The sequence below is a fragment of the Babylonia areolata genome, chromosome 13, assembly GCF_041734735.1.
Source record: "Babylonia areolata isolate BAREFJ2019XMU chromosome 13, ASM4173473v1, whole genome shotgun sequence".
NCBI classification, from domain to species: Eukaryota; Metazoa; Mollusca; class Gastropoda; order Neogastropoda; family Buccinidae; genus Babylonia; species Babylonia areolata.
The window spans coordinates 25011646-25035241 of NC_134888.1; the positions used below are offsets into that span (position 1 = coordinate 25011646).

General features: G+C 42.5%; 1 protein-coding gene and 1 long non-coding RNA gene across 2 annotated transcripts; both read right to left on the minus strand.

Annotated features, from left to right (window-relative positions):
• Positions 1–4948: 4948 nt before the first annotated feature.
• LOC143289172 (uncharacterized) lies at positions 4949–5896 on the minus strand. Its single transcript, XM_076598098.1, has one exon. The coding sequence runs from the start codon at positions 5874–5876 to the stop codon at positions 5286–5288; it is 591 nt and encodes a 196-aa protein (XP_076454213.1). The 5' UTR covers positions 5877–5896; the 3' UTR covers positions 4949–5285.
• Positions 5897–17289: 11393 nt separating this feature from the next.
• On the minus strand, positions 17290–19478 carry LOC143289173 (uncharacterized). The gene is made up of 3 exons (XR_013056197.1): positions 19141–19478; positions 18144–18200; positions 17290–17324 (listed from the first exon to the last, which is right to left on the minus strand). It is a non-coding gene; the product is annotated as an uncharacterized LOC143289173 (long non-coding RNA).
• Between the last annotated feature and the right edge of the window lie 4118 nt (positions 19479–23596).

Consider the following 23596-nt stretch of genomic DNA (forward strand, 5'->3'; position numbering starts at 1 on the left):
GTAGGGTCCCCGCCAGCTGCGGTATGCTGGCCAGGGTGATATGGAGCAGGCAATTTTTAGGGCACCTTTTCTAGCCCCTTCCTCATGCCAGGGAGGTGAGCAGAGCGTTCCTAAAGAGGGCTGCTCAGATGCTCAGACGGCTGCCGAGCTCCATTGCTGCTCCTGTCGATGAAGAATGACCCTATGGCCTGAGCCGCCTGTGTGCAGGTCTGCGGCTGCGACTGCCAGTGTACCCACACCTGTCGTTTCGTCGCTCGCCTGTCGCCACAGGACTTAGGGGTGATGAAGGATGAAAGGTCAGTAAGGATGACCGATGACTTGCGTGATGAGTTTGTTTAAAGTGAAGAGGAGTTGCGCAACATCAGCCTCTCTCTCTTGTCCTGGTCCACCAATTTCCAGTGTCAAGACTAAGTTGAGACGACTGGAGGATGAGCACGGATGCAGTGGATGACCAAGATATCCTTTTGGTGTCTCATCTTGCTCTCTGCACTCCACAGTGCATTGCTGTAACCACCTTCCTCTCCGTTGAACTGATAGGTTTCTTCCGCAGATTCTGCCGGATCCAGACTTCGCATGCATGGGTAGACACACCCCGGGGACCAACTGCATGTAGCATGCACACAGCACGGTGGAGCTAGATGGCCGTCGGTGGCTCTCCTGAGCCGACGCCCTTTTATGGATCTCGTTTTTAATTCCATAAGGGTGTCTAGCCACCCGCCTCACCAGTCCCGGAAGGGAGCGGTGGGAGTGCCGGTTTAGTCGCCGGCAATCCGACCCTGAACAGGTTGTATTGGATTTCAGGTTACCAGTAGCAGATCTAATGACCTGACCTGACACAACTTGGCACACTGATACAGCGTATCATAATAACGTTCTGTGTATCTGTAGACCCCAAGCATGCTGCCACAAAAGTGGTAACACTGGCCTCCTTCATATCACTGCCAGTGCCAGTCAACTGTCGAAATATGACTTCATTTGTACAAAAGGTTTCTGAAATGTTAGGCATAACATATATTAGACCACCTAATAATAAAGTCTTGTCATGTCTGTAGCACTTTGACTGCAGTTTTCTTCCTCTCCAGAGTGGAGAGTTAAAATTTAAATTTTTCAAGCATTTCCTCTGTTCACGAATGTGGTGATTTTTCTGCAGACGCCACAGCTTTTGTTTTTGTTTATGACTGACCCAGCAACATACCTAATGACCTGTTTTTCCTTTTCAGGAATGAAAATGTCCTGTTCACGGTAAGACTTCTTGTTGCAGTAAAAGTCTGAAATCAAACGCTGGAATAACCTCAGAGCAATCCAAGCTGATACCTGGGATGATTTCATTGTTTCTGTGAGGCTTTCCATGTTTTTGAGAAATGCAGAATGGTATTTCCCCCACGCTCTCTCCTTGGCTGCAATTAGAAATTTACCTCTTGGTACAAGGTAGCTGGCCAGAAACCCGAGTTTGGGAAGCAGCTCATCACCTTGAAAGAAGAGGTCATTCTGCACTTGTAAATTTTATGTCTAAATCAGCAGTGCCAAAGTTTATCTGGTTTTAGTCCTTAAAGCTAAAGGTAAACACTTGGTTCCATTCAAAAGAATAAATAATCCCGAAAGCTGTTCTATTATCCTGTTAGTATGTGTGCAAAATAATTTGGGCCATTTGATCCTTCATGGTTTGTTTTTTTGTTGTTGTTTTTTGCCTTTTCCCATGTAGAACATACCCTACTGCATACACCAGTATTAAAGGAAAGGGAATAAGAAACGGGGAAATTTTAAATACAGACTGTAAGAGTTCTTCTGAGCACAGACACTGGTGTCTCATGGTGTACCTTGTCCACCATTATTTTCATCTTGTGGCGAATCCTGATTTTGAAGAAAAGATGTAGGATGTGAACAAGGACATCACCAGCAACTTTAGTGGACAAAGCCTGTCCACACTGATACAGCGTATCATCATAACGTTCTGTTGTATCTGTGGACTCCAAGCATGCTTCCACAAAAGTGGTAACATTGACCTCCTTCACATCACTGCCAGTGCCAGCCAACTGTCGAAATATGACTTCAGTTGACTTCATGGAGCATGGATGCCTGAATAAGTGAGAGAGTGAAGAGGTGAAAAAATAATTTTTTCCACCACTTGATCGTCATCTGGTTGAGTGGCATGTAGGCCATGAGCTGGTCACTGCGGTCAACTCCAGCCATGTTCACAATGTAGTCTTGGACAGCTTTGGGCTTTAGTTTCCTGCCTGTCCTTGTGGTGACCTCCTCCATCTCAGCTGGGTCCATCTTGGTGGTGATGAGGTGCACTGCCTTCTTGTCCATCCACTTCAGGACACCTACTGCACCTATACACACACATCCACAAACTCAACAATGCCTGTGTACCTTGACACACACCACAGATGTGTATACAGTATTTGTATATATGTGATGTAGATGAAGTACAAATGAACATATCATATTCATAATATCAGTTGTAACAACCATATGTGGAAAAAAATATATCCTGGAGGATGTATGATTTATAGATTATTGCGTGAACATATTATCATAGGAAAACAAACTCGTGATAAATAAAATGACTACATACCTTGGCGTAAAGCGTATACATGGTCGCGTGGTGGGGCCGCAGAAACCAGCTGTCTGGGCATACCTTTCCTGTTCGGCCGCACAGTCCCAACAAAGTGAGTGTCTTGCATCACCAGCTTCTCGCCAGCTCAGGGCAGCAGTAGTAATTGTCTACGTAGACTGTCCAGCCTTTCTTCAGGAGGGGCTCTGCAATTCCCATCACCACATCGACCAGTTTGTTGCTGATGTTGGGGACGTTTCCAAAATTTTCGAAGTCAAACACATAAGCTGATGATGACTCACACAGCTCATATAGTTTGATCCCCCACTTCACAGACTTGTCTTTCATATACACTCTGAAGCTCAGCTTCCCCCTCCATGGGCACATTGCCTCATCAAGGCAGATGTTTTCCTCTGGGATGTAGAGGGCCTTGAATCTGTCTCGCAGATGGGTGTAGACAGGCTGGATTTTGTGGAGAGGATTGTGGTTTTCTTCTCCCCGGGGGAATATAATTTTCGTTGTTCGAGACATGAAGCATGGCCAGAAGTAGTTTGAATCTGTCCCTGGACATGATGCTGGCAGTAAAAGGTGACACCAGGATAGGGTTGGTTGACCAGTAGTCAGCAACTTGTGGTTTGTGGGCGAGACCCATGTGTATGAGAATTGCCAAGAAACCAGTCATTTCGTTCACTGTAGTGTTCTTCCACTTCCGAAAGAGACTGTGGGGTGGCAGAACACCTTTTTGTTGAAGAGACTGAGCGACATACCGGTTCGTTTCTTCAACGATATGCACCATGATTGTGTTTTCAAATATCGCGTCGTAAAAGTCTATGAGGGCGTGGCCAGTCATCCCTTGTAATTGCAGTCCATGCAGTTCTTGGTCCGTGTATGGTGGTATGACAGGGAAAAAACTAAAATCCTCATGCCACTCTTTGCTCATAAACTTGAGAAAAGTGTCCGTGCTCTGGTCAGCCAGTAGGCCATGTGCGCCTGCATCTCTTTCATTGTCACTGCTCGCATCACTTGCCACGCCTCTTTCCTCTTCCACATCAGGTTTGATGTCCGACAAACTTTCATGTTCACTCTCCTCGGATGCTAAAAAATCACTCTCCTCGTCTTCTTCACCATACTCTGCATCTGATCCATCAGTTTGGACCAGTTCCACGGCTTCTCTTAGGGTGTAAACACGCCTTCCTTGTCTGCTCTGTGAACCACTCATGCTTGGTTGTGACGCCATTGTTGTTTGTCTGAAGACAAAGGCCTGGGTGCCGATAAAATTAGCTCAACAGCACAGCAACAAGCGACTTGCCAGCCACTCCAGTGGTCAGAGGTTGACCTGTGCCAATTAGGTTATAACATGGATGGCTGTGTCTGTGACACTGGGTCACGATGTCACTTGTGGAAATTTTTGAAGGTCGGAACGGCAATACTCGTTCGTATAAAACCAGTTGGAAATGGACGACGGAAATAGCCGTTGTTAGTATCGAGTGAGTTAACTGCGGACTGCTGGAGAATGGGGAGAGAAAAGACCTGAGGTGCATTGTCGTTGGCCCTTTTGACACGCCCTCAACACGTCTGAGTGAAACCTGGAGACCTGGCATGCCAGCGGGATTCCAGCATCGTCATCCACCCTCTTTCCCCACCACCACCTCCAGCCCCAAAGTCAACAGCCTTCCTCCCTCCCCTTCCACAACTATCCTGGCTCAGATCTTCTAATCACCACACCATGTGAGCATGAGTCAACCTCCTCCCCTCTTCACCAGCCCCACCCCTCACAGATGCTGTGGATATTGCCACCCTTTCTGACTCTTCCCTGACACATGTGACAGTGAAATAAGATGGAAGTGAAAGAAAGGAAATTGATAATTCAGACATCAGTCTGGCATTAACACTTCAAATGAGGCTAGGTCAGTGAAACATCCCTTCTTTTGTCACAAACAGTACCACACAATGACATAAATGTATAAATATATCCATTGATACTTTTTTTGTTTTTTTGTTATGGCATAACATAACCATAACTGGTCTTTACTGGAGGTGCCAGATTTACTCATTTTGGCACAAACATGGCCAGAAGTGAAATATAGTAATGATATTAAGAAGTCTCTCCAGAGTCCAGCCGATCATTGCCTCTGGTGTTAACCTCTTCCCAGCATACCCCGTGGCTAACATGGGAAAGTTTCCAGAGACTCATCAGCCCACAAGTGTGGTTTCCATAGGGTCGTTTCATCAGTAAAATATCAGAAAACTAAATGGGAGATCATACTGAAAACTGTTCCAGCCTCTCGTAGGAATGTCAGAACACAGTTCTTTCATGTTAACACTATTCATATCAAGTAATTTAGCACAAATTAACACTCCCGGCCCAAGTAATTTTCAGTTTTAATCATGAAAAGTTGGAAAAAAAATTATGAGTTTGTTTGCTTTAAATTTTGCATGTGTGTGGCTGTGTGTTTGTTCTATATGTTACAACATAAAACATGACACAAAAATAAAAACTTCTGCAATTATTGTTATTTTAATTAGTTAACATTGCTCTCTGAATATGCATGACAAATTTAATGCTTTTATCTTTGTTAGTTCTTGAGATATTTGTTTTCAAAAAATGTCACCTGTCCAAAATATGCCGATTTGAGAAAAGCAAAGAAAACGATTTAGAAAATACATAAAGTTGTGAAAGTTGTTTTGACAGTAGAAAATTTGCAACATAATCTATCCACAAGTTACTTCAGAGCACTCCTGGTCCATATGTCTGTCCTTCTCCCTTTTCTTGTGTTCCGGTGGCCCTTTTCTTTTGATTTTTGTTCGCTTTACGCGCACGTTTTTTTGCTGGCGCACAGTCATTATCAGCTTGGGAACACCTCTTGAGGTCCTGTGTTGCCTGGTACTGCTGAAGATTACTGGAGGGAGCTGAGCCAAGCTTTTTCAACACCTGAGAAAGGTGAGAACACCCCTGATTGAAGTGGGACACAGCAGAAGCTATAGCAGCGTTGATCCGGCTGGCACCAACATGGACCGTTTTTGGGCATCTTGCCCAGATCTGCCCGTTGACGCACTCACTGGCATTTTGTGTGCGCCCATGCTTGATCCTGTTGAGAAGAGAAAGTTCTGACATTCTGTCATAGATTGGCCTGATGGCTCTGGCCACATCTGCTGAGAGGGGTGTGCCCACATTCTCCTTGTGGGGGGGTGGCTGCTGACCGTTGGCGATGGCCTTGTTATAAAAGCACCAGGACTGTGGGCCCTCAGGACAGTTCATGTGCTGTGGGTTGTCAGATGAGGTGCAATGCAGAAAGGAAGCCAGAATGGCCTCCTTCATTTTGGCAGGGTCCCCCAGGTTCTACATGATGGCATTCCTGTAGTAGGAATGCAAAATGTTGCAGGCCCCAGCGGTCAGAGCTCCACGCCTGCGTCCACCCAGCTTGACTTCCTTCGCTTTTTTGCGCAAAGCCGTACCCATCCTCTTGTCGCAGTGGTTGACACATTCAAGTTTTTTCACATCATATATGTTCTCGTCACACACTGCCTTGAATGCCACCGAATCTCCATCAGGCAGCATGTTGGTGTACCGCATGCTGTTCTTCGCAATTGAGCGTCGCCACATGCGCACGGCTGCCTCCTTCTCCATTCCTTTTGAAGAACCAATATAGTTATTCTCATAAACAGGAGCATGCTCTCTCCTCCACTCTGCCCTTTCTATTTCAGTCATTGTCAAGATAGTTTTTTCATTCACAGTGCATGCATGGCAGTACTTTGAAAGGACTTCATAGTCCAAAACCAAGCCAGTCATTACATCAATCACGATGCCTACACCATAGTTTGATGTGAAGCCACTCACCTCTATCCATGTCTTTTACTGAAAGCTGGAATGCCACGATTTCTTCTGGAGAAAACTGCTTGATGCACCCAGTCCGTTCCTCGTTGCACTGAGCAGTAGCACACTTGATCTGTTTGCAGCCACGTGAAAATACTTGTCTTTTTCTATATTTCGCAGTCCTGAAATCCCCCAGCAGAATTGGCACTGACAATTGCTTGAACAGAATTGACTTGAACCACAGGCTTTTCTTTCACATCACCATCATCTTTTGTTTGCAAACTTTGGGAGACTGACAATTCCTCATCTTCGTCAGAAATATCGGAATTAGACCAGCCTTCATCCTTCATGTTGTCAGACGTGAAATATTCATTAGATCTTCCAGTTCTGATCTACATTATTTTGCCATGTTGCTAGATTCACAAGAATTTAGAAAAGATGTCATCTTCGTCAACTTGCGGTTAGACGGAGTATGGCTACTATGGCTGCCAACTTGCTCTGATTGGATAGTAGGTTTTTTCAGAACTGGACGCAGTGTGGGTATGTGAGGTCTGTGAAGTGCTGGCTTCTGGCTTGTTCTGTTCCATATCCCCTGTGCTGGCTTCTGCCTGACTGCTGCCAGAGTGGGTATCCATTGTGTTTGTGTCCGTCTGATCATCTCTGATTGGAAAACGTTTCTTGCTTGGTTGGTGAGATGAGGATTCTGTTTTTCTTTTGTGTCTTAATATATCCTTGCTGTTGTGGTCACTGTGTGACTGATTGTCTGGTGAGGAACAAGGTACAGTCATTCTGTCCTTGCTGTTGTAGGTGTGGTCACTTTGTGTCTGGCTGAACTATGGAATGTTGTTTTTTTTTTAAACTTTTGAGTGGAAAACTTAAAGCGGTGACTTGTTTTTATTGTAATTTTTTTTTTTTTACCCTTGACTTCTAGTAGGTATTAATGTGGCGATAGCCTTGAGATGGACTTAGTGGTCGGCAAGGCTCTAAGCACCATAATTTAATTTCCATTTGGTGTATCAGTGTCTGCATGTGGGAAATATTGTTTTATTAAGGACACATCAAGGTCTTTGGTCGTGAACAGCCTGATGACTCTTCTCAGAAACCATTCATACCTGAATGGGTGTTTCAGGAAGATGCCATCATCAGCCTTTGGTCCAGTTAGTATTCTGAAAAAGGGCTCATCAGTGGCAGCTAGCACAACACACACACCAGCAATCACCCCACAAACATTGCTGCAGATGTGGAGGGGGTACTTCCTGCATTTTTTTGAACATTTGTGCTGGTGGCCTGAAGGACTGGGGGGATGCATAACTATTATTTTTTATTTGTCCAGACGTTCTATTCCAAAGGCACCTGTGTATGGAGCCAGCCACTGCATAAGATCCTCAGGAACCTCCCACCCCAAACTGTCACAATACATAACTATTATTTTTGATTCGTCCAGACGTTCTATCCCAAAGGCACCTGTGTATGGAGCCAGCCACTGCATAAGATCTTCAGGAACCTCCCACCCCAAACTGTCACAATACATGACAGAATGGTCTGTTAGGTCCATAGTGATCAACACCCAGTGGTTGCCTGGTTGTTTGGGAGAGCCAACAAAAGTTTTGTACCGTTTGGACTCCCTGACCAGGCACCCTACCAACATTGGCCACCAAAACCAGTCCCTCTACTGGAACATCATGCCTGACTGCCAGTTGCTGGAGAGTGTAAGTGAACAATTTTAATCAGATTTGAACTACGGAAGGTTTTTTAAACTTTGAGTGGAAAGCTTAATGTGGTGACTTGTTTTTATTGTTTGTTTTTGTTTTTATTGTTTTTTGGGTGGTTTTTTTTTTTTTACCCTTGTAGTAGGTATTAACATGGCGATAGCCTTGAGATGGCCTTAGTGGTTGGCGAGGCTCTAAGCACCATAATTTGATTTGATTTGATTCGGAGGGTATCTGGTGTAGACATGCTCACACACACTGTCAGAGCAGGCGTGCCTTGTTTGTTGGCCCCGTCTGCAGCTGAGAGGAATACACCAACCCTCCAAGCCCTTCACCGCTTAAAACCGCTATCTCCTCCACAGTGGTCCCTGTGCACACAGACACACACAAGATTGAGAAATTTTTTTTTCTTCTGAAACCAATTGAATTGTCAAACTTTCCGCGATGGATAGGAAGTGGTTAAGTCTGTTGCTGTGACACAGTCATATTTCAATGATTTACCAGGAAAGGACTTGTTGGTCAGTGCATTGAGAGCTTTCCATATGGATGAAGTATTGTCTGATTCCGATGTCGCTATCCTGTTAAAATATGTTTTTTGGGCCTGACGGACTAAGAACTTCACATGTTTTCTTTGTTGCTTAAACGTGGAATAGTTTTTTTCTTTCTTAAGTTTATCTCTAATTTTGATAGCTATTGATATGATGACAGTAAACCAAGGAGGTGTTGATGAATTTCCTACCTGTTTCCTTCTAACTTGGGCATGCTTGTCATAAACAGATGAAAAGATTCTATGAAATTCTGCGACCGCTTCATCTGGATTGTTGGATTCATAAATTTCCTTAAATGAGCATTCGCTAAGATCATGGAGAAAATCAACTTCGTTAAAGTGCTTATACGATCGATATGTGATGGTGGAGTGGGTTCTAGTTCTAGCTGTTGGTATCTTACAGGCAACTGTACACTGTATAGTGAAGTGGTCACTGATACTGGTCTGGTGTACCTGAGCACTTTCGACTCTGTCTGGATTATTGACATAGATGTGGTCAATCAGAGTTGAGCTGGATGACATAACTCGCGTTGCTGACTGTATCAGTTGGTGTAAATTAAACAGAGATAGGGTAAAATCCCATGCCCGATGAGGTTTTTGAAAATCTATATTGAAGTCACCAAGAATGATAATATCCCTGCCACGAGCAAAATCCTGTACTTTGTCCATCATGATGACAAAATCATCATACCACCCTAAATTACTGGATGGGTTTCTATAAATGAATCCTAGTATAACTGGGCATTTTGCTACTTTACACCTCCGACCAGATGCTTTCTACATTTACAGACTCTTAGATCAAATCGTCTATTAGTAATACCATTTATAGTGTCGTGGACATACACGGCAATTCCGGTGTGTCCGGAATGAATGGTGTCTCTTCTGAACAAGGAATAGTTTGGAATCGCAATTATATCATCGTCTACAGCTGGGGACAGTCTGGACTCTGTTGTTCCGAAAATGTGACAAGTTCTAGTCTGATCAAGGAGAAAGTTCACATCAGTTGCTTTGTTCTCGATATGGTAGACATTCAAATAACCCACAGTGAGATCAGAAGTTTGCATTTTTGACATGGATGATGCGAGTCTACACTTCAATTAACACTTATTTAAAAAAAAAAAGGGTGAAGTAAACAGTATTTGCACAAAACACTTCAGAACAATTCAGGGCAAATCAAAAGAAAAAAAAGAGAAAAGTAAAAGAAAAAATAGGAAAAGCAAACAAAAAATTATATATATGTATATATATATAATGAATGCATGCACACACACACACACACACACATATACCCACACCCACACAAACAAATTGTTTATATGCAAGTGCTAAGAAAAATAAAAATGAATCGCAAGGTCCACATGAAATGATTACGAAGAAGAAAAAAAGTCACTGGATGAAAAACATAAACACACGAAACTGCAAAAAAACCCAAACAAACGAAACAACAACAACAAAAAAACACACAAAAAAAACAAACAAACAAATAAAACAAGAACAATCCAAGACTAGAAAAGGAGGGTAGGGGACACGAAACCGAATTAGGGCAGAAGTTGACACTAGTATGTCACAACGGTCATCCACAGTAAGCCAGGGGCAAAGGAAGATGGGAAAACGAAGTTGGATTTTCCACAAACAGTGGGTCACTCAGTACAGTTTACACTATTCATACCAAGTAATTTAGCACAAATTAACACTCCCGGCCCAAGTAATTTTCAGTTTTAATCATGAAAAGTTGGGTTACGTAATAAAAAAAAAATTGGCAAAAAAAACACCTATGAGTTTGTTTGCTTTGAAATTTTGCATGTGTGTGGCTGTGTGTTTGTTCTATATGTTACAACATAAAACATGACACAAAAATAAAAACATCTGCAATTATTGTTATTTTAATTAGTTTAAAAAAAAAACTGAAATGGGTGACGCACAATACAAACATAGCCACTGACCTGTTTTTTGTTGTTGAAATCTATGGTAATCCAAGAATATAAGTGTCACAAGAAGTGTAAAGCATTTACAAAAAGAATACCATTCAAAATACACACTTTTTTTCTGAACTTGTTTTCCAGCTGAGGTCAAAGTCACAGTTTTCTCCGACTTGAGTAGAAATCCACTTAGCAAGAAGAATGTTCACACACACACACACACAAACAAAAAAAAAAAAAAAACAAAAAGAAAGAAAAAAAAACAACAACAATTATCAACAGCTTTCCTGAACTACTGGTCACCTCCCTCATCCACTCTGGGTTTTTTGTAGGCCACATTGGTGTGGTAGCGCTCAAAACACTCCCCCATGCAGAGTCCCTTGTTGCACTCGTGACACTCGTACCTGGACTCCTTCCTCACCTTGTATCCCTTCCCACTATCTTTTCTGACTGAACACACAACACACACCCTTGTTGGGTACTGCTTGGTGGCTGTTGCAGGCACTTTGGTCAGGAAGTGCTTCTCCTTCAGTCTTGCTGGAGGGTCAGAAGGCCGGCGCTTGAAGGCTTTTGGTGGTGGTGTGTCAGCCAGCATGTCCTGGATCAGATCAGTTGTGAACTGCAGCTGACTTGTTTTTTTTTTTTCCTGGGTTGTTCATTTTGTATATGAGATATGACTGTACTTTGGCCAGATGAAGCAAATGAAAACCGGCTCTCTTCCACCATTTCCAGGTCTTCCTGTTGAAGGAGTAGTACTGTTGTTGTTATACATGTGCACTACTCCTGGTATCATGATGGGCTGGTTTGTGGCCTTGGTCTTCTTGCCACTGTCTATAAGACAGCCTGTGCTGCATGTACTAAGAAGTGTTACCATCTTCTTGTCATGGTATCTAACAACATGTAGGGCAGCACTTGTGTCTCTTGGGTCCTGTTCATTGGGTGTGATGTCGCGCTTCATTTCAGCAGCTTGACCCTTCAGCAGTTTTTTTTCAGCCAGCTGTGTTGGCAGACCTCTCCTGTCTTTACGTACTGTTCCTGTGAGGGTTGTCCCCTTCTGCCTCGGTTCTGTAAACAAATCTACAGATGAAAAAAAACTGTCAATATAAATTGTGTGGCCCTTCCTGTGAAAATCTTCTGCCAGTCTTTTGACGACATTGGGGCCATGGTCCTCTCTTTGCTCCCCCTTTCTCCCAGAATAGATTTCCATTCTGCAGACATAGGAGGACTGACTCTCGCAGCACATGTACATTTTTATCCCATATCTTATGGGTTTGCTGGGAATAAACTGCCGAAACCCAACACGTCCGCGCCATGGCATCATTGACTCGTCAGTGGCTAAATTTTGTTGTGGACTGTAGATGGCTCCAAACCTGTCCTGCAGTTTCTGGATCAGTGGTCTAATTTTGAATAGCTTGTCATGGGCAGGATCCTCACGAGGTAAGTTTTTTGAGTTATCATTGAGATGGAAAGCCATGAGGATTGCCTCAAATCGATTCCTACTCATACTTTTCCAAAAAATTGGCTTTTCAAGAAGGGGGTTTGTGCTCCAGTATGACTTGATGTCTGGTTTGTCCACAATCCCCATAAAAAATAACAGTCCCAGGAATATTTTCATGTCCTGGGTGCTGATTTCTTGCCAGTCTGCCAAGAGGTTGTGGGGCTTGATGGCTTGTCCAAGAGCTGCCTTGTACTGGGTTGCATACAGGTTTGTCTGCACCACCTTCTCCTTCAGCAGGTCATCATCAACAAACAAGTTGAAGTAATCCCAACGAGAGGCATCAGGACTGATATCTACCATGATACCAGGATTCTCTGTAACACACAAACATAATTTTTTATTCTGGAAAAAAAAAAAAAGTGAGACTGGAATCTTTTTTTTTTTTTTTTTTACACACATCATATAATTTACCTTTATGTTCTCATAATTTGTTCACACCACATCTGAACTCCAACACAATCTGATCTTACTGCTGACAGAACAGATCTGCTGTAAAAAATGAATTATTGTAGGTAACAATCTGGGTACAGTAAAACCATTTTCAACTGACACACCCACCTCTAACGCCAACACTCACACAAGCACACACTCACTCATACACAAGCTTAGGCTAACCTGTGAACTGTGGCGTATGAGGTGGGTCATCAGTCCCTTCTTCTGTCCATAGAAGGTTCGTCTGCTCCTTTTCTCGCTGACGTGCACCCCCTCTGGTCGTTCTTGGTTGACCTCTAGCACCACGCCCCCTCTGACTTGTTCCACTGACACTCGCAGTTGATCGCGATGTTGACGATTGTGGATCAGTGATCGGCTCAGAATGTTCTTCGCTCACTTCACTGTCATTTTCCGATGAATCGCTGGGCTGAAACTCGCCTGAACTATCAGATAGTTCTTCTTCCGATTCACTGTCTGAATCAAGAACAAGTTCGTTCTCGCAAACTTTGGGGGCAAAAGATCGTCGCTTCGACATTTTTCAACGCACTCGAAAACGTTCTACCGACGTTTGTGCATACTAGAGTAATGTTCCTTGAAGGGGAATCCCCTCGCAACGAGCCAGGGCAGGTTATTCACACGGGAGAAGTGCAAAATCGAAAGTACTGTTCAGGAACGAGAGTCTCTCGTTTGCGGTCTGCTGTGACGTCACAGTGAAAACGAGAAACTCTCGTTTGCGGTAGGAAATGTGTTAAGGAGAGACTGAAGGGTAGAAGGGTAGACTGAAGGCACTGCATGTGTTGAAGACAGGGGTTGAAGGGCATAGGGGGAAGGGAGGGAAAGGTCAAAAGGGGGGAAACATGGGCACTGGCTGGCAGGGTTTGTTACAGTGCGGCATGGGTGGTATTGCAAAGTGGGGGCCACACATTGTTTGACTGACTGGTATTTGATCACTATTTTTTGACTGATCAAACGAATTGATTCTTTTTGTTGACCAATCTTACTGCCCTGTTCAGCGTGCTCAGCTCCCCGATGGTTCAGACTGGTTCGGCCCACGCTGTGTCACTTGAGTGTCTTGTGTTCTGGATGGTGGAGGTTGTAGACGGTTGGCCCAGTGACCTGGGGCCTTATGCACGACGCGCGCCTACCGTTTAGGCGTGCGACTAAATGACGTATTTCCGGTAATCCGAGCAAAGTCGGTATGCATGACCCATGCCCGGCATTTAGTCGCTTGTTTAGACGCGCCTAACATAGGCGCGTTGAGAGGGTGGTCTAGGCTGCGACTAAACATGGCTGCCTTCGTTTACTTTCAGTTTCGCAATCGTCGAATGCTGAGAAGAAACAGACTTTTTCGAGACAGAACACATCCTTTGGAAGTGTTTGATGATGTAGAAGTTCTAAGAAAGTTCAGGTTGCCTCGACAAGCCATTCTTGACTTGACGGACTCGGTGGCTGACGAATTACAGTATTATTACCGAAGGCGTGGGTCGCTCACTCCAGTTTTGCAAGTGTGCCTTGCTTTGCGTTTCTACGCCACAGGGACTTTTCAGGATGTTGTGGCTGAAATGATAGGTGTGGATCAGTCCACAGTGTCTAGAACTATTTCGCGAGTGACGGACACATTTTTAACACAGCTGAATCAGTACGTGAGGATGCCAGATGAGAGGGAAGCTGAAGACACAAAAGTGAAATTTTACCTGATGCAACGCATCCCCAATGTTGTTGGATGCATTGACGGAACACATGTGCGCATCCAGGCTCCATCCGAAAACGAGCATGAGTTCGTGAACAGGAAGAACTTTCATTCAATAAATGTACAGGTAAGCACTGTGTGTGTATATTTGTGTGTACTGTGTGTGTGTGTGTGTGTGTGTGTGTGTGTGTGTGCAATCAATGTGTTTGATTTTGCTAAGTACTTATTCTCTGCAATGATCTGATTATATCTAACAATGTTTCTATTTCTCAGTAATTTGTGTCATTATTATAATACATTGCTACATGCTAGTTTCCTTTTAACCTGGTATTGGGCATATATGTGTTTGAGTGTGTGTGTTTGAACACAGATGTATTGTGTTGTTGGCCTCTTAGTCTTACTTATAATTGTATTGTTATTTTTATCACCCCATGTTTGTGTATGCATGAATGTGGGCATGTTTAGGTGCATGTGTGTGTGGTCGCGCTCTTGTGTGTGTGTGTGTGTGTGTGTGTGTGTGTGCTTGCTTGAAAGTGTAGGAATTAGCCTGTGAAATATTTGTAAAATTTTATATGATTCAATGCAGAGCTGTGTGTATGATTACTTCACATTAATTTTATAGTGTTATGTTTTTGAGGTTGTGTTCTTGCTTTTATTCGTTTAAGGTCACATGCCACAAGATGAATTTATATGGTTTGATAAATATTCAACTAATGTAGTAATGATCAGCTTTTTACTAAAGCCCTGGTTAAGGTGTATATCAGATACCAATATGAAGAAATTGATGGTCTGGCAGAAAAGGAAGTCTCATGTACTGCTGTGATGATAGAAAACAGACAGTATTTCAAAAGCATTTAAAATGGACTATTATTGTCTTGTGATATAAGATTGTGTTTTCAAAATTCTAGATAATCAAAATACAGTAGAGTACTAAAACCCTGTTAACTCAAACGCAGTAGGGACTGACTTTGAGATTTGAGCTAACAGGGTATTTGAGTAAAAGGTGCTTTCGAAAAGATTAAACTTAAACAGCAAAAATCGGGACCCAGAAACGTATTTTGAACAACAAAGTGATTTTTGGTAAGGGTTGATTGAGCAAACAGGGTTTTACTGCACTTTATATGTCTCTGTAATCTTAAGGAATGTTTGTAGCACCACCATATGGCATACAACAAAAATCATAATTAATAAACATAGAATTTAATTACAATAATCAACATTAATAGGCATACAATGTTCACCCCAACATTCATATATTTACTCACACACACAGACATTTATGCACACACATACATACCACATGCAAACACACACACAGAGAGAAAACGAGACATGCACTCACACACATATGCACACTCATAAATCAACAGACAAGATACAGACTCAGTCAGGCATTGTTTGCAATTGAAGATTATTTTATTACAGATTGAAAATATACAGATACATAAACTACCTATTCATTCTACCACCAATCATTTTCGTCACCAAAAACCCTGTTAACTATGATTGAGAAACAAACAAAAAACTGTTTACAGTACATCACTACATGTACTGACTTGAGACAGTGTCAGCTGTATAACAGTATATATATTGAAACATCACACAAGCACAATAACACATACCCTAAAAGACACAGACATCCTACAAATACAGTACAAAGACTTGAGACAGAGAATGACACAAAGATTAAACAAAGACATAGACATCCTACTATCATGAAAATAATGTATGTCTATTTCAAGTATTTGTACATGTGTTTCAGGTGGTCTGTGACGCTGACCTGAAATTCATCAATGTGGTGGCAAGATGGCCTGGCTCCGTACATGATTCTCGAATCCTGAGACAGTCGCACCTGTTTGCTGACTTTGAAGGACCTACGCCTTCAGTCGATGGTGTGCTTCTTGGTGACAGCGGCTACATGCTTCGACCATGGCTACTGACCCCAGTGCTTCATCCCACAACACGAGAAGAAAGACGCTACAACTTTGCACACAGCTCTACACGCACTACCATTGAACGCTGCATTGGTGTGGCCAAGCAAAGATGGCAGTGTCTCCGTGTTGGTCTGCGTGTGAAACCAGAGAAGGCTTGCAAGATTATTGCCGTCTGCTTCATGCTGCACAATCGGGCAAGACTTCTCAACATCCCCGATGTAGCAGACGTGGCAGATGACCAAGACGTGGCAGATGACCATGATGTCCCAAACAATGATCCTGACTTTGATGGTGAAGTGGCCGAACGACCAGCAGTGGGTGAACGAGCACGTGTTGCAGCAGGACAAGCAGCAAGACGCAGAATCATCAATGGTCTGGTATAACAAGACAAGGCCTATACATCTAAGGTCCGTGCGTGTGCCCAAGCATATCATCGTGCAAGCACATTAAGTCCCACCCCACCTTTCAGAAAGAATGACAAACAAAAGGTAAAATCACATGGAAACAAATCGCAAGACGTGACGAACAAAATGCATGTCGCAGTGGAGATGGATGACACAAAAACAAAGCTTGAACAGCGCATTGGGTGAAGAACAGCCATCAGCAATTAATGAAATGACATTAAAATGGATTGCCAAGAAATTAATACAAATATTATAATGTACACAATCATGTCAACATTTTTATCATACTAAATAGCGAAAAAAAAAATATATATATATATAGGAAGGTACTGGATACATGTGTCTACACAGGGAATGGGAGAGTGAAAACAGTTGTAGGGCCTATTATTGATTTTGCTGGTGGGCTCTCAGTTGGGCGATTTCCAAATCAGTTTTTATTTTGAGAGCCTCGCACAGAGCTTGCTTAGCTTTGTTCTTTTCTACTTGTGACCTGTTTTTTTCTATTGCTGACTTTAGCCACTCTGCTGTCACTCCTCGTCTTCCATGAATTGGATAAATGAAGTACTAATTTTCCGTTTCTTTGTAGGCTGTGCAGAAGTGTGTGCAGGCATGGGTCTGTCTGCTTCAGCTTGCTGCACATGTGATGGTGTAGGTGTCGATGCCTTGTTGTAGGATGTAGAAAGTGCAGATGTGAATGATGCAGATGGTGTAGGTGTAGGTGTTGATGCCCTGTATGATGCAGATGGTGTAGGTGCAGGTGCATCAAGGAGTTCCCAGGCCATTGCTGAATCATTGGCAGTTCCTTCGAGGGTCTCCTCCCCTGTAACAAAAATAACATGTTGTATTAGATGTGTTTAACAATTAAGCAACATTAATCAATATTTCTGCCAATATCATACACAGGCTTCCCCCTCCTCACCGATAAGGCTGGGTGCTCCACGACCTGCAAATGAGGAATTAATGAAAAAAACCTCAGTGTCTGGAGAGTAAATGTGGATACGATTGTCATAATGTGGAGTATGAAATAGGGGTAATGTTTCTTTCCCCTAAGCAGATGTTGCTCCCTGCAAACTTGCATGCTTTGAAAATGCTGGGCAGTCCCGTCAACTTCTGTCTGGAGCTGTATTCTCATGGCCACCATCACCTCCAAAAGAATGTGTAGTGTGCTCACGAACAAATAAAAATAATGTTGCCGATATCTTTATAGTTCAAGAAATATGATTTTGTATAGACTAAGAAATTTCTTCCTTAGCACCCTTGTCACAGAAAACAAATAGCAAATGCCTAATTCTGCAGTACTGCGTTGTACAGTACAAACCTATGGCATATGATACATATACATGTATAAAATATGTGCTCTGTGTATGTGTGTGTGTGTGTGTGTGTGTGTGTGTGTGTGAGTGTTGATTGCTCTGTGTGTGTATTGGTGGGTAAACATGTGGAGTATTAATGTTATTATTTATATATATTATTATATGTTGTGTGGCACCACAATCATTTTTATTTTCTCAATGTGGATGGAGCTACTGGTTGTCAAACTAATTGTAATGATGTTATTCTTACTTATACATGTCTGTCTGTTTCTATGTCTCTCTACCTCTCTCTTTTATTGAAATGCAAGGTATCATATTACAAATACCTTCATTATCTGTAGCCGGCGCTGCATTGATTCTGGCAGGCAATGACTTGACAACCCCTGCAAAAAAACAAAACAATGATATATGGTGTTACATAATAATCATACTGCAACATAAGTGCAAGTGTATTAACATACGCATAAAAGAAGGGAAATGTTTCAAGTATATGGTGCTTATGATATGAAAATTGAATACATTCAAACAATATTAATAATGAGTCCTATAAGATAAGAAAAAAAATTAAAACAGCTTCAGACTACATACACCATTACATTAAGGTGACACAAAAAAATGAAAGAAAAAGCAAATAATACTTTGTTAGAGTTAATACATGTTCAAGTGTACTATCTTGCCTGATATATAAGTGGGTCTGAGTGCATATGTGTCATTGAATGTGTGTACTGTGTGTGCGTGCATGTGTGTATGCATATGTGTCTGTGTATGTAGATGTTGGGGGCAGGGTGAGGGGGGGGGGGGGGGTGCAGATACATGATTACTAGTCTCACATGGCTTACACTGTTCCTTTAAACAGTTTTATTTTACAGTTAATACAATTATTTTCAACAATAATTATTGTTAGAGTTAAAACCTGTTTAAGTGTGTATCTTGCCAGATGATATATGAGTGAACCTGTTTAAATGTATCTGATCTTGCCTGATGATATATTATATGAGTGCGTGTGTGTATCTATGGATGCATGTATGTATGTGTGCATGTTTATATATAATATACTATAAATGCGTGTGTGTGTTATCACAAAGGCCTAATTTTGAGGAAATAATGCCTAGGTGAAAAATATGTGCTTTGTATGTGTGTGTTGTGTAGAAAGTGTGTGTACATGGTGTGTGTGGGTTCACATGTGTAATAATTATTTTTGCTTATATGTAATGTTGTTCTGTTTATATTGTCATGTGGCACCACAAAAATTTTTCTTCACAATGTGGATGGAGCTATTGGTAGTCGAAATGATTTCAGTTATATTGTTATTCAAATATTTACCTTCATCTTTTTTAGCTGATGGTGCAGTGATACCAGCAGGCAACGACTCGGCAACATCTGCAAAAGTAAAGTAGTAGTAGTAGTAGGGAAGGGGACCAAATAACCGCGAGGCTTTATGCAGTCCCATCAGAAATATTTTGTAAATTACATATATTAGTTTGTCTAGGGTCATGAATGGTGCAATTTTCCTAATATCTTAGTCCTAGCTTCTAAATAATTATTTAAATTTTGCATTTTCATCAAGACGATTTTCCCTGGGGCCAAGGTTACTGTGATTGTTGACTTTAGCCTTAACTCTCAGGGTACATTAAAATGTTGTCACTGCAATGCAGATGTTTTGTGGGGACTACCTACAGCAATGATAAGCTCCTTGCATAACAACTTGCACCCTCTGGATACAGAGGGAAAATCCCCTGAAGTCGAGTGTGGCTGCCTACATGGCGGCCGCAGGGTAAATGAAAACTGTCGTACATGTAATCCTCTCACCCTTTGCATTTATAAGGTGACCCTGGGAGTGTTCAGCCCAGGAACGTAACAACAACAACAAATCAAGACGATTTTTTAATGTTTAAATTGGGTGCACATTTTATGTGCTCAGACAATTCATTCCAATTATTAGCAACTTTGTTAGTCGAACAGTTTTTTCTTGTGTTTGTACGACAGTGCTTAATATAAATTTTAACAACAGTCCTTCTTGTACTTTTTTTTTTGTAGTATCATAGTAGGGTAAAATTATCCCACGATAAATCTGTAATTTTGTGTAAAACCATGAAAATTTATACATGTCTCAATAAGATCCCCTCGAATTCTCTCTCCTTTCAGAGAATGTATTTTAAGGTATGATAGTCTCTCACAAAAAGTCTGCATTTTTTAACAAGCCTTGTAGCCCTACGCTGAACTCTTTCAATGGCTTTCGACTGATATTGATATTTAGCCTTTATGGACACCATATAGCATTACCATATTCCAAGTGTAGTCTAACCAGCGCTTTATATAATTTATTAAATATATTAAGATCAATATGAATAAATGTCCTTTTAGTAAGTCATTTGCTTTGCTTATGCTTTCTTGGATGTGCCTATCAAAAGACATATATGATATAAACAGTGACATGGTATTACATAATAATTATTCTGCAAGTTTAACTATTATGAATATGAGGATGGAAATGTTTGTCATTTTGTGGTTCTGAAATGAAATATTTGTCATTTTGTGGTTCTAAGATGGAAATTGATTACATTTGTACAATAAAACAGCTTCAAACTGCACACGTGTGCATGTGTGGGTGCATGCATTTATGCATATTAGATTGTGTGACATATGTCTGCTGTGTGTCTGTCTGTATGATTCTTGGAGAAGGGAGGGGGGGGGGGGGGGGGGGGGGGGGGGGGGGGTGATTTTGTGTCTATGTGGTTGTTGAGGGATGGCACATACATCATTATTAGTCTCACATGGTTTACACAAGTTTACACTACTTTTTGTTTTATACTTACCATTAATATTTGTGACAATAATTATTGGTACAGTTAATAGATGTTAAGTTTGTATCTTGACTGATCCATGCTCAGACTAGATACCGGTTTAAACTCTAATTCAGGCTAATCGGAAGTAATGTGACTTTCCTGATATCACACCACCACTCATCCATTGCCGTGCTTCGTCTTCCAGCTTGGGACTATCAATAATGTTTTTACAATTAAAAGAAAAAAAAACACCCACCTGTAATACCGCTGACTAGGCTGGTATTCTCCCCAAGGATCTGTGCTATCAGCTCGTCATACGGGGTGGTTGGTGCCGGCTTGCCTCCTCCAGTCTGGCTTGCATGGTTTTTGTGATGCAGAAAAGTGGATTTTACATCCCTCCATCGTTTTTTGCACGCACGTGCATCGCGATTCTGCCCAGCAGTCGCGTTAACTTTATTAACTATACTCGCCCAAAGTCTGTTCTTTTGGGCGAGAGTGATCGCATTGCTCAGCTTGGAAAACAACATTTCCTGCCCTATGGCTATCTCGCCAAGCAAGGCAAGAGTTTCCTTTTCTCCCCAATTCGACGATCGCTTGCTTTCGGCCATGTTCTCTTTACAACTACCGCGCAGGCGCAAAGGGGGGGTTTCCCCAAGTTTGTGAATGACGTCACTGAAGTTGGTTGGCCTAGGCAGTCACGGGGCAAGTTACGGATGGTGCATAGCGACTTGGCCCAGCTCAGTCACGCGACTAGGTAGGCACGTCTAAAACTTAGGCTGCGCCTAGACCACGTCTAGGCAATGCGTGCGTCGTGCATGAGGCCCCAGGGGTAGGGCGTGTTGGCGCCCTTGTTTGGGGCAGCTAGTCGCAGCTGACTCCTCACAGAGCCCAGAGGACCCTTGCCTTGCCCTCTTTCTTTGACTGTGTTCTTCCTCTCCGACGTTTAATTTCCTTCCTGGTATGGGGGACACGAATGTCAGAACTCTGGGCTCTGGACGCTGTGATGGAAGACGTGAGTGGAGTTCTCGGGGACAGCAGCGGATCAGCAGCTGATAGTGGGGGTACAGCAGGAGACTCGCAAACGGTTTCTGGAAGCCGGGGATCTGGCTGTGTAGTCACAGATCCCGACGGCTGGTGGGTATTGTCTTCTGAAGAGTTGGGGGACATCAAAACAATGGAATCCAGCGTTTCGATATCATCCTCCATTGAACTCTCCAAGAGCTCCCTAGAACCTTCTGCTACCTCTGTTTCCTTCCCATAACCTGGTGAAAAATGACCCTATGGCCTGAGCTGCCTGTGTGCAGGTCCACGGCTACGACTGCCAGTGTACCCACACCTGTTGCTTCGTCGCTCGCCTGTCGCCACAGGGCTTGGGGGAAATGATGGTATGGGATGAAGGATGACTGATGACTTGCGCGATGACTTTGTTTATAGTGAGGAGGGGTTGTGCACCATCGACCTCACTCTCTTGTCCGAGACCGTCTGTATCTACCTTGTTTCATGATATCCCTCCGTGGATGCTGATGGACTTCTTGAAAGAAGTGAACATTTTTAATCAGCTTTGAAGGTTTTAAACTATGGAAGCTTTTTTTTAAACTTTGAGTGGAAAGTTTGAAGTGGTGATAAGTTTTAATTGTTTGTTTTTTACCCTTGTAGTAGGTATTAACATGGCGATAGCCTTGAGATGGCCTTTGTGGTTGGCAAGGCTCTGAGCACGATAATTTCATTTCTTTACATACATTACTTGATTTTGAACGCACCCAAGGTATGGGACCTCTTGAGCCCCACAATCATGGATGCTGAGTGTGAAGTCAGGCTGTTCTAGCTTTATTGATGGTAAATAGGTCTTCAGAATGACTCTGAAACTACAGCCACTTGTGACCCATTGTCTGATAAAGCCTCAGCATCTTCACTGTTCTTTTTTTTTAGGGGCCTCATGTTCGTTCGTTCTTTAGTTTAGCGTCTTTTCACTATCAGTGATATTAGACGATTAAAAATACAAAAACAAACAAACAGGGGCCTCATGTGTGTGTGTGTGTGTGTGTGTGAGAGAGAGAGAGAGTGTGTGTGTTTGTGCGTGTGTGAGAGTGTGTGTGTGTTCTGCATGTATGTTTGCGATGTGGAGAGGGAGAAAGAGAGAGGCTGGGGTCAGGGATGAGGATTTGACCAGAGCAAGTATTGTTTCTATCTTGGTAACTAAATGATTTGATGCATGTATTTCAGCCCTGAGATGGCCCTGTGTGGTTTGCTGGGCTATAAATGATGTGAACTGATTTGAGCAATCCTTGTTTTGATTTGGTGCAGTGTTTTGACAGCAGGCTTCTCAGTGTCTGTCTGTACACACAGGTACAAGATTTACCACGGTGTGGCCAGACTGTTGCCAAAGGAGCAGGGCTGATTGTGTGGAATGCCTTTTTAGTGGGCGGTGGGACAGTTCCCTTTGATATGGTTACAGTCAGGGTTCATGATGGGAAAGTTTGGGTATCTCTTTCTCTCCCAAGCTGTCTTTTACAAGGCCACCAGCCTCATTAACAGTGGAGCCTGGGTTTGGCGAGATTCTTTGCAGCCTTTTTGTGCTGCATTATCATCCTTGAAATGGCCCCATTATGGTCAGCTGGTCAATAAGCGACATCGTTTGATTGGATTGGATTTCCAACAGTTACCAAACTAGCGATGCTAGTTAGATAAGTGTAGACATATTCTTCTGTCCATCTTTCCATAGACTTGAACATATCAGTTTTCTTCTCGCACCTTTTTTTTTTTTGCTTAAGCTTTGGTATTAGCTTGCTTTCTTTTGCCACATCCCATTGCTAGTGTTATTTCTATTTGAGTTATTCATTTACTTTTTCCTCATTAGATTTCCTCCCTCAGTTGACCATCGTGTGTCACAAAGATGTACACAGATCACAAAAAAATGCAATAACACTGAACACCTATGATGATTCTTCAGCAGGCCCTGATGAAGCAGTGTATAAACTGCTTTTGCATCTTAC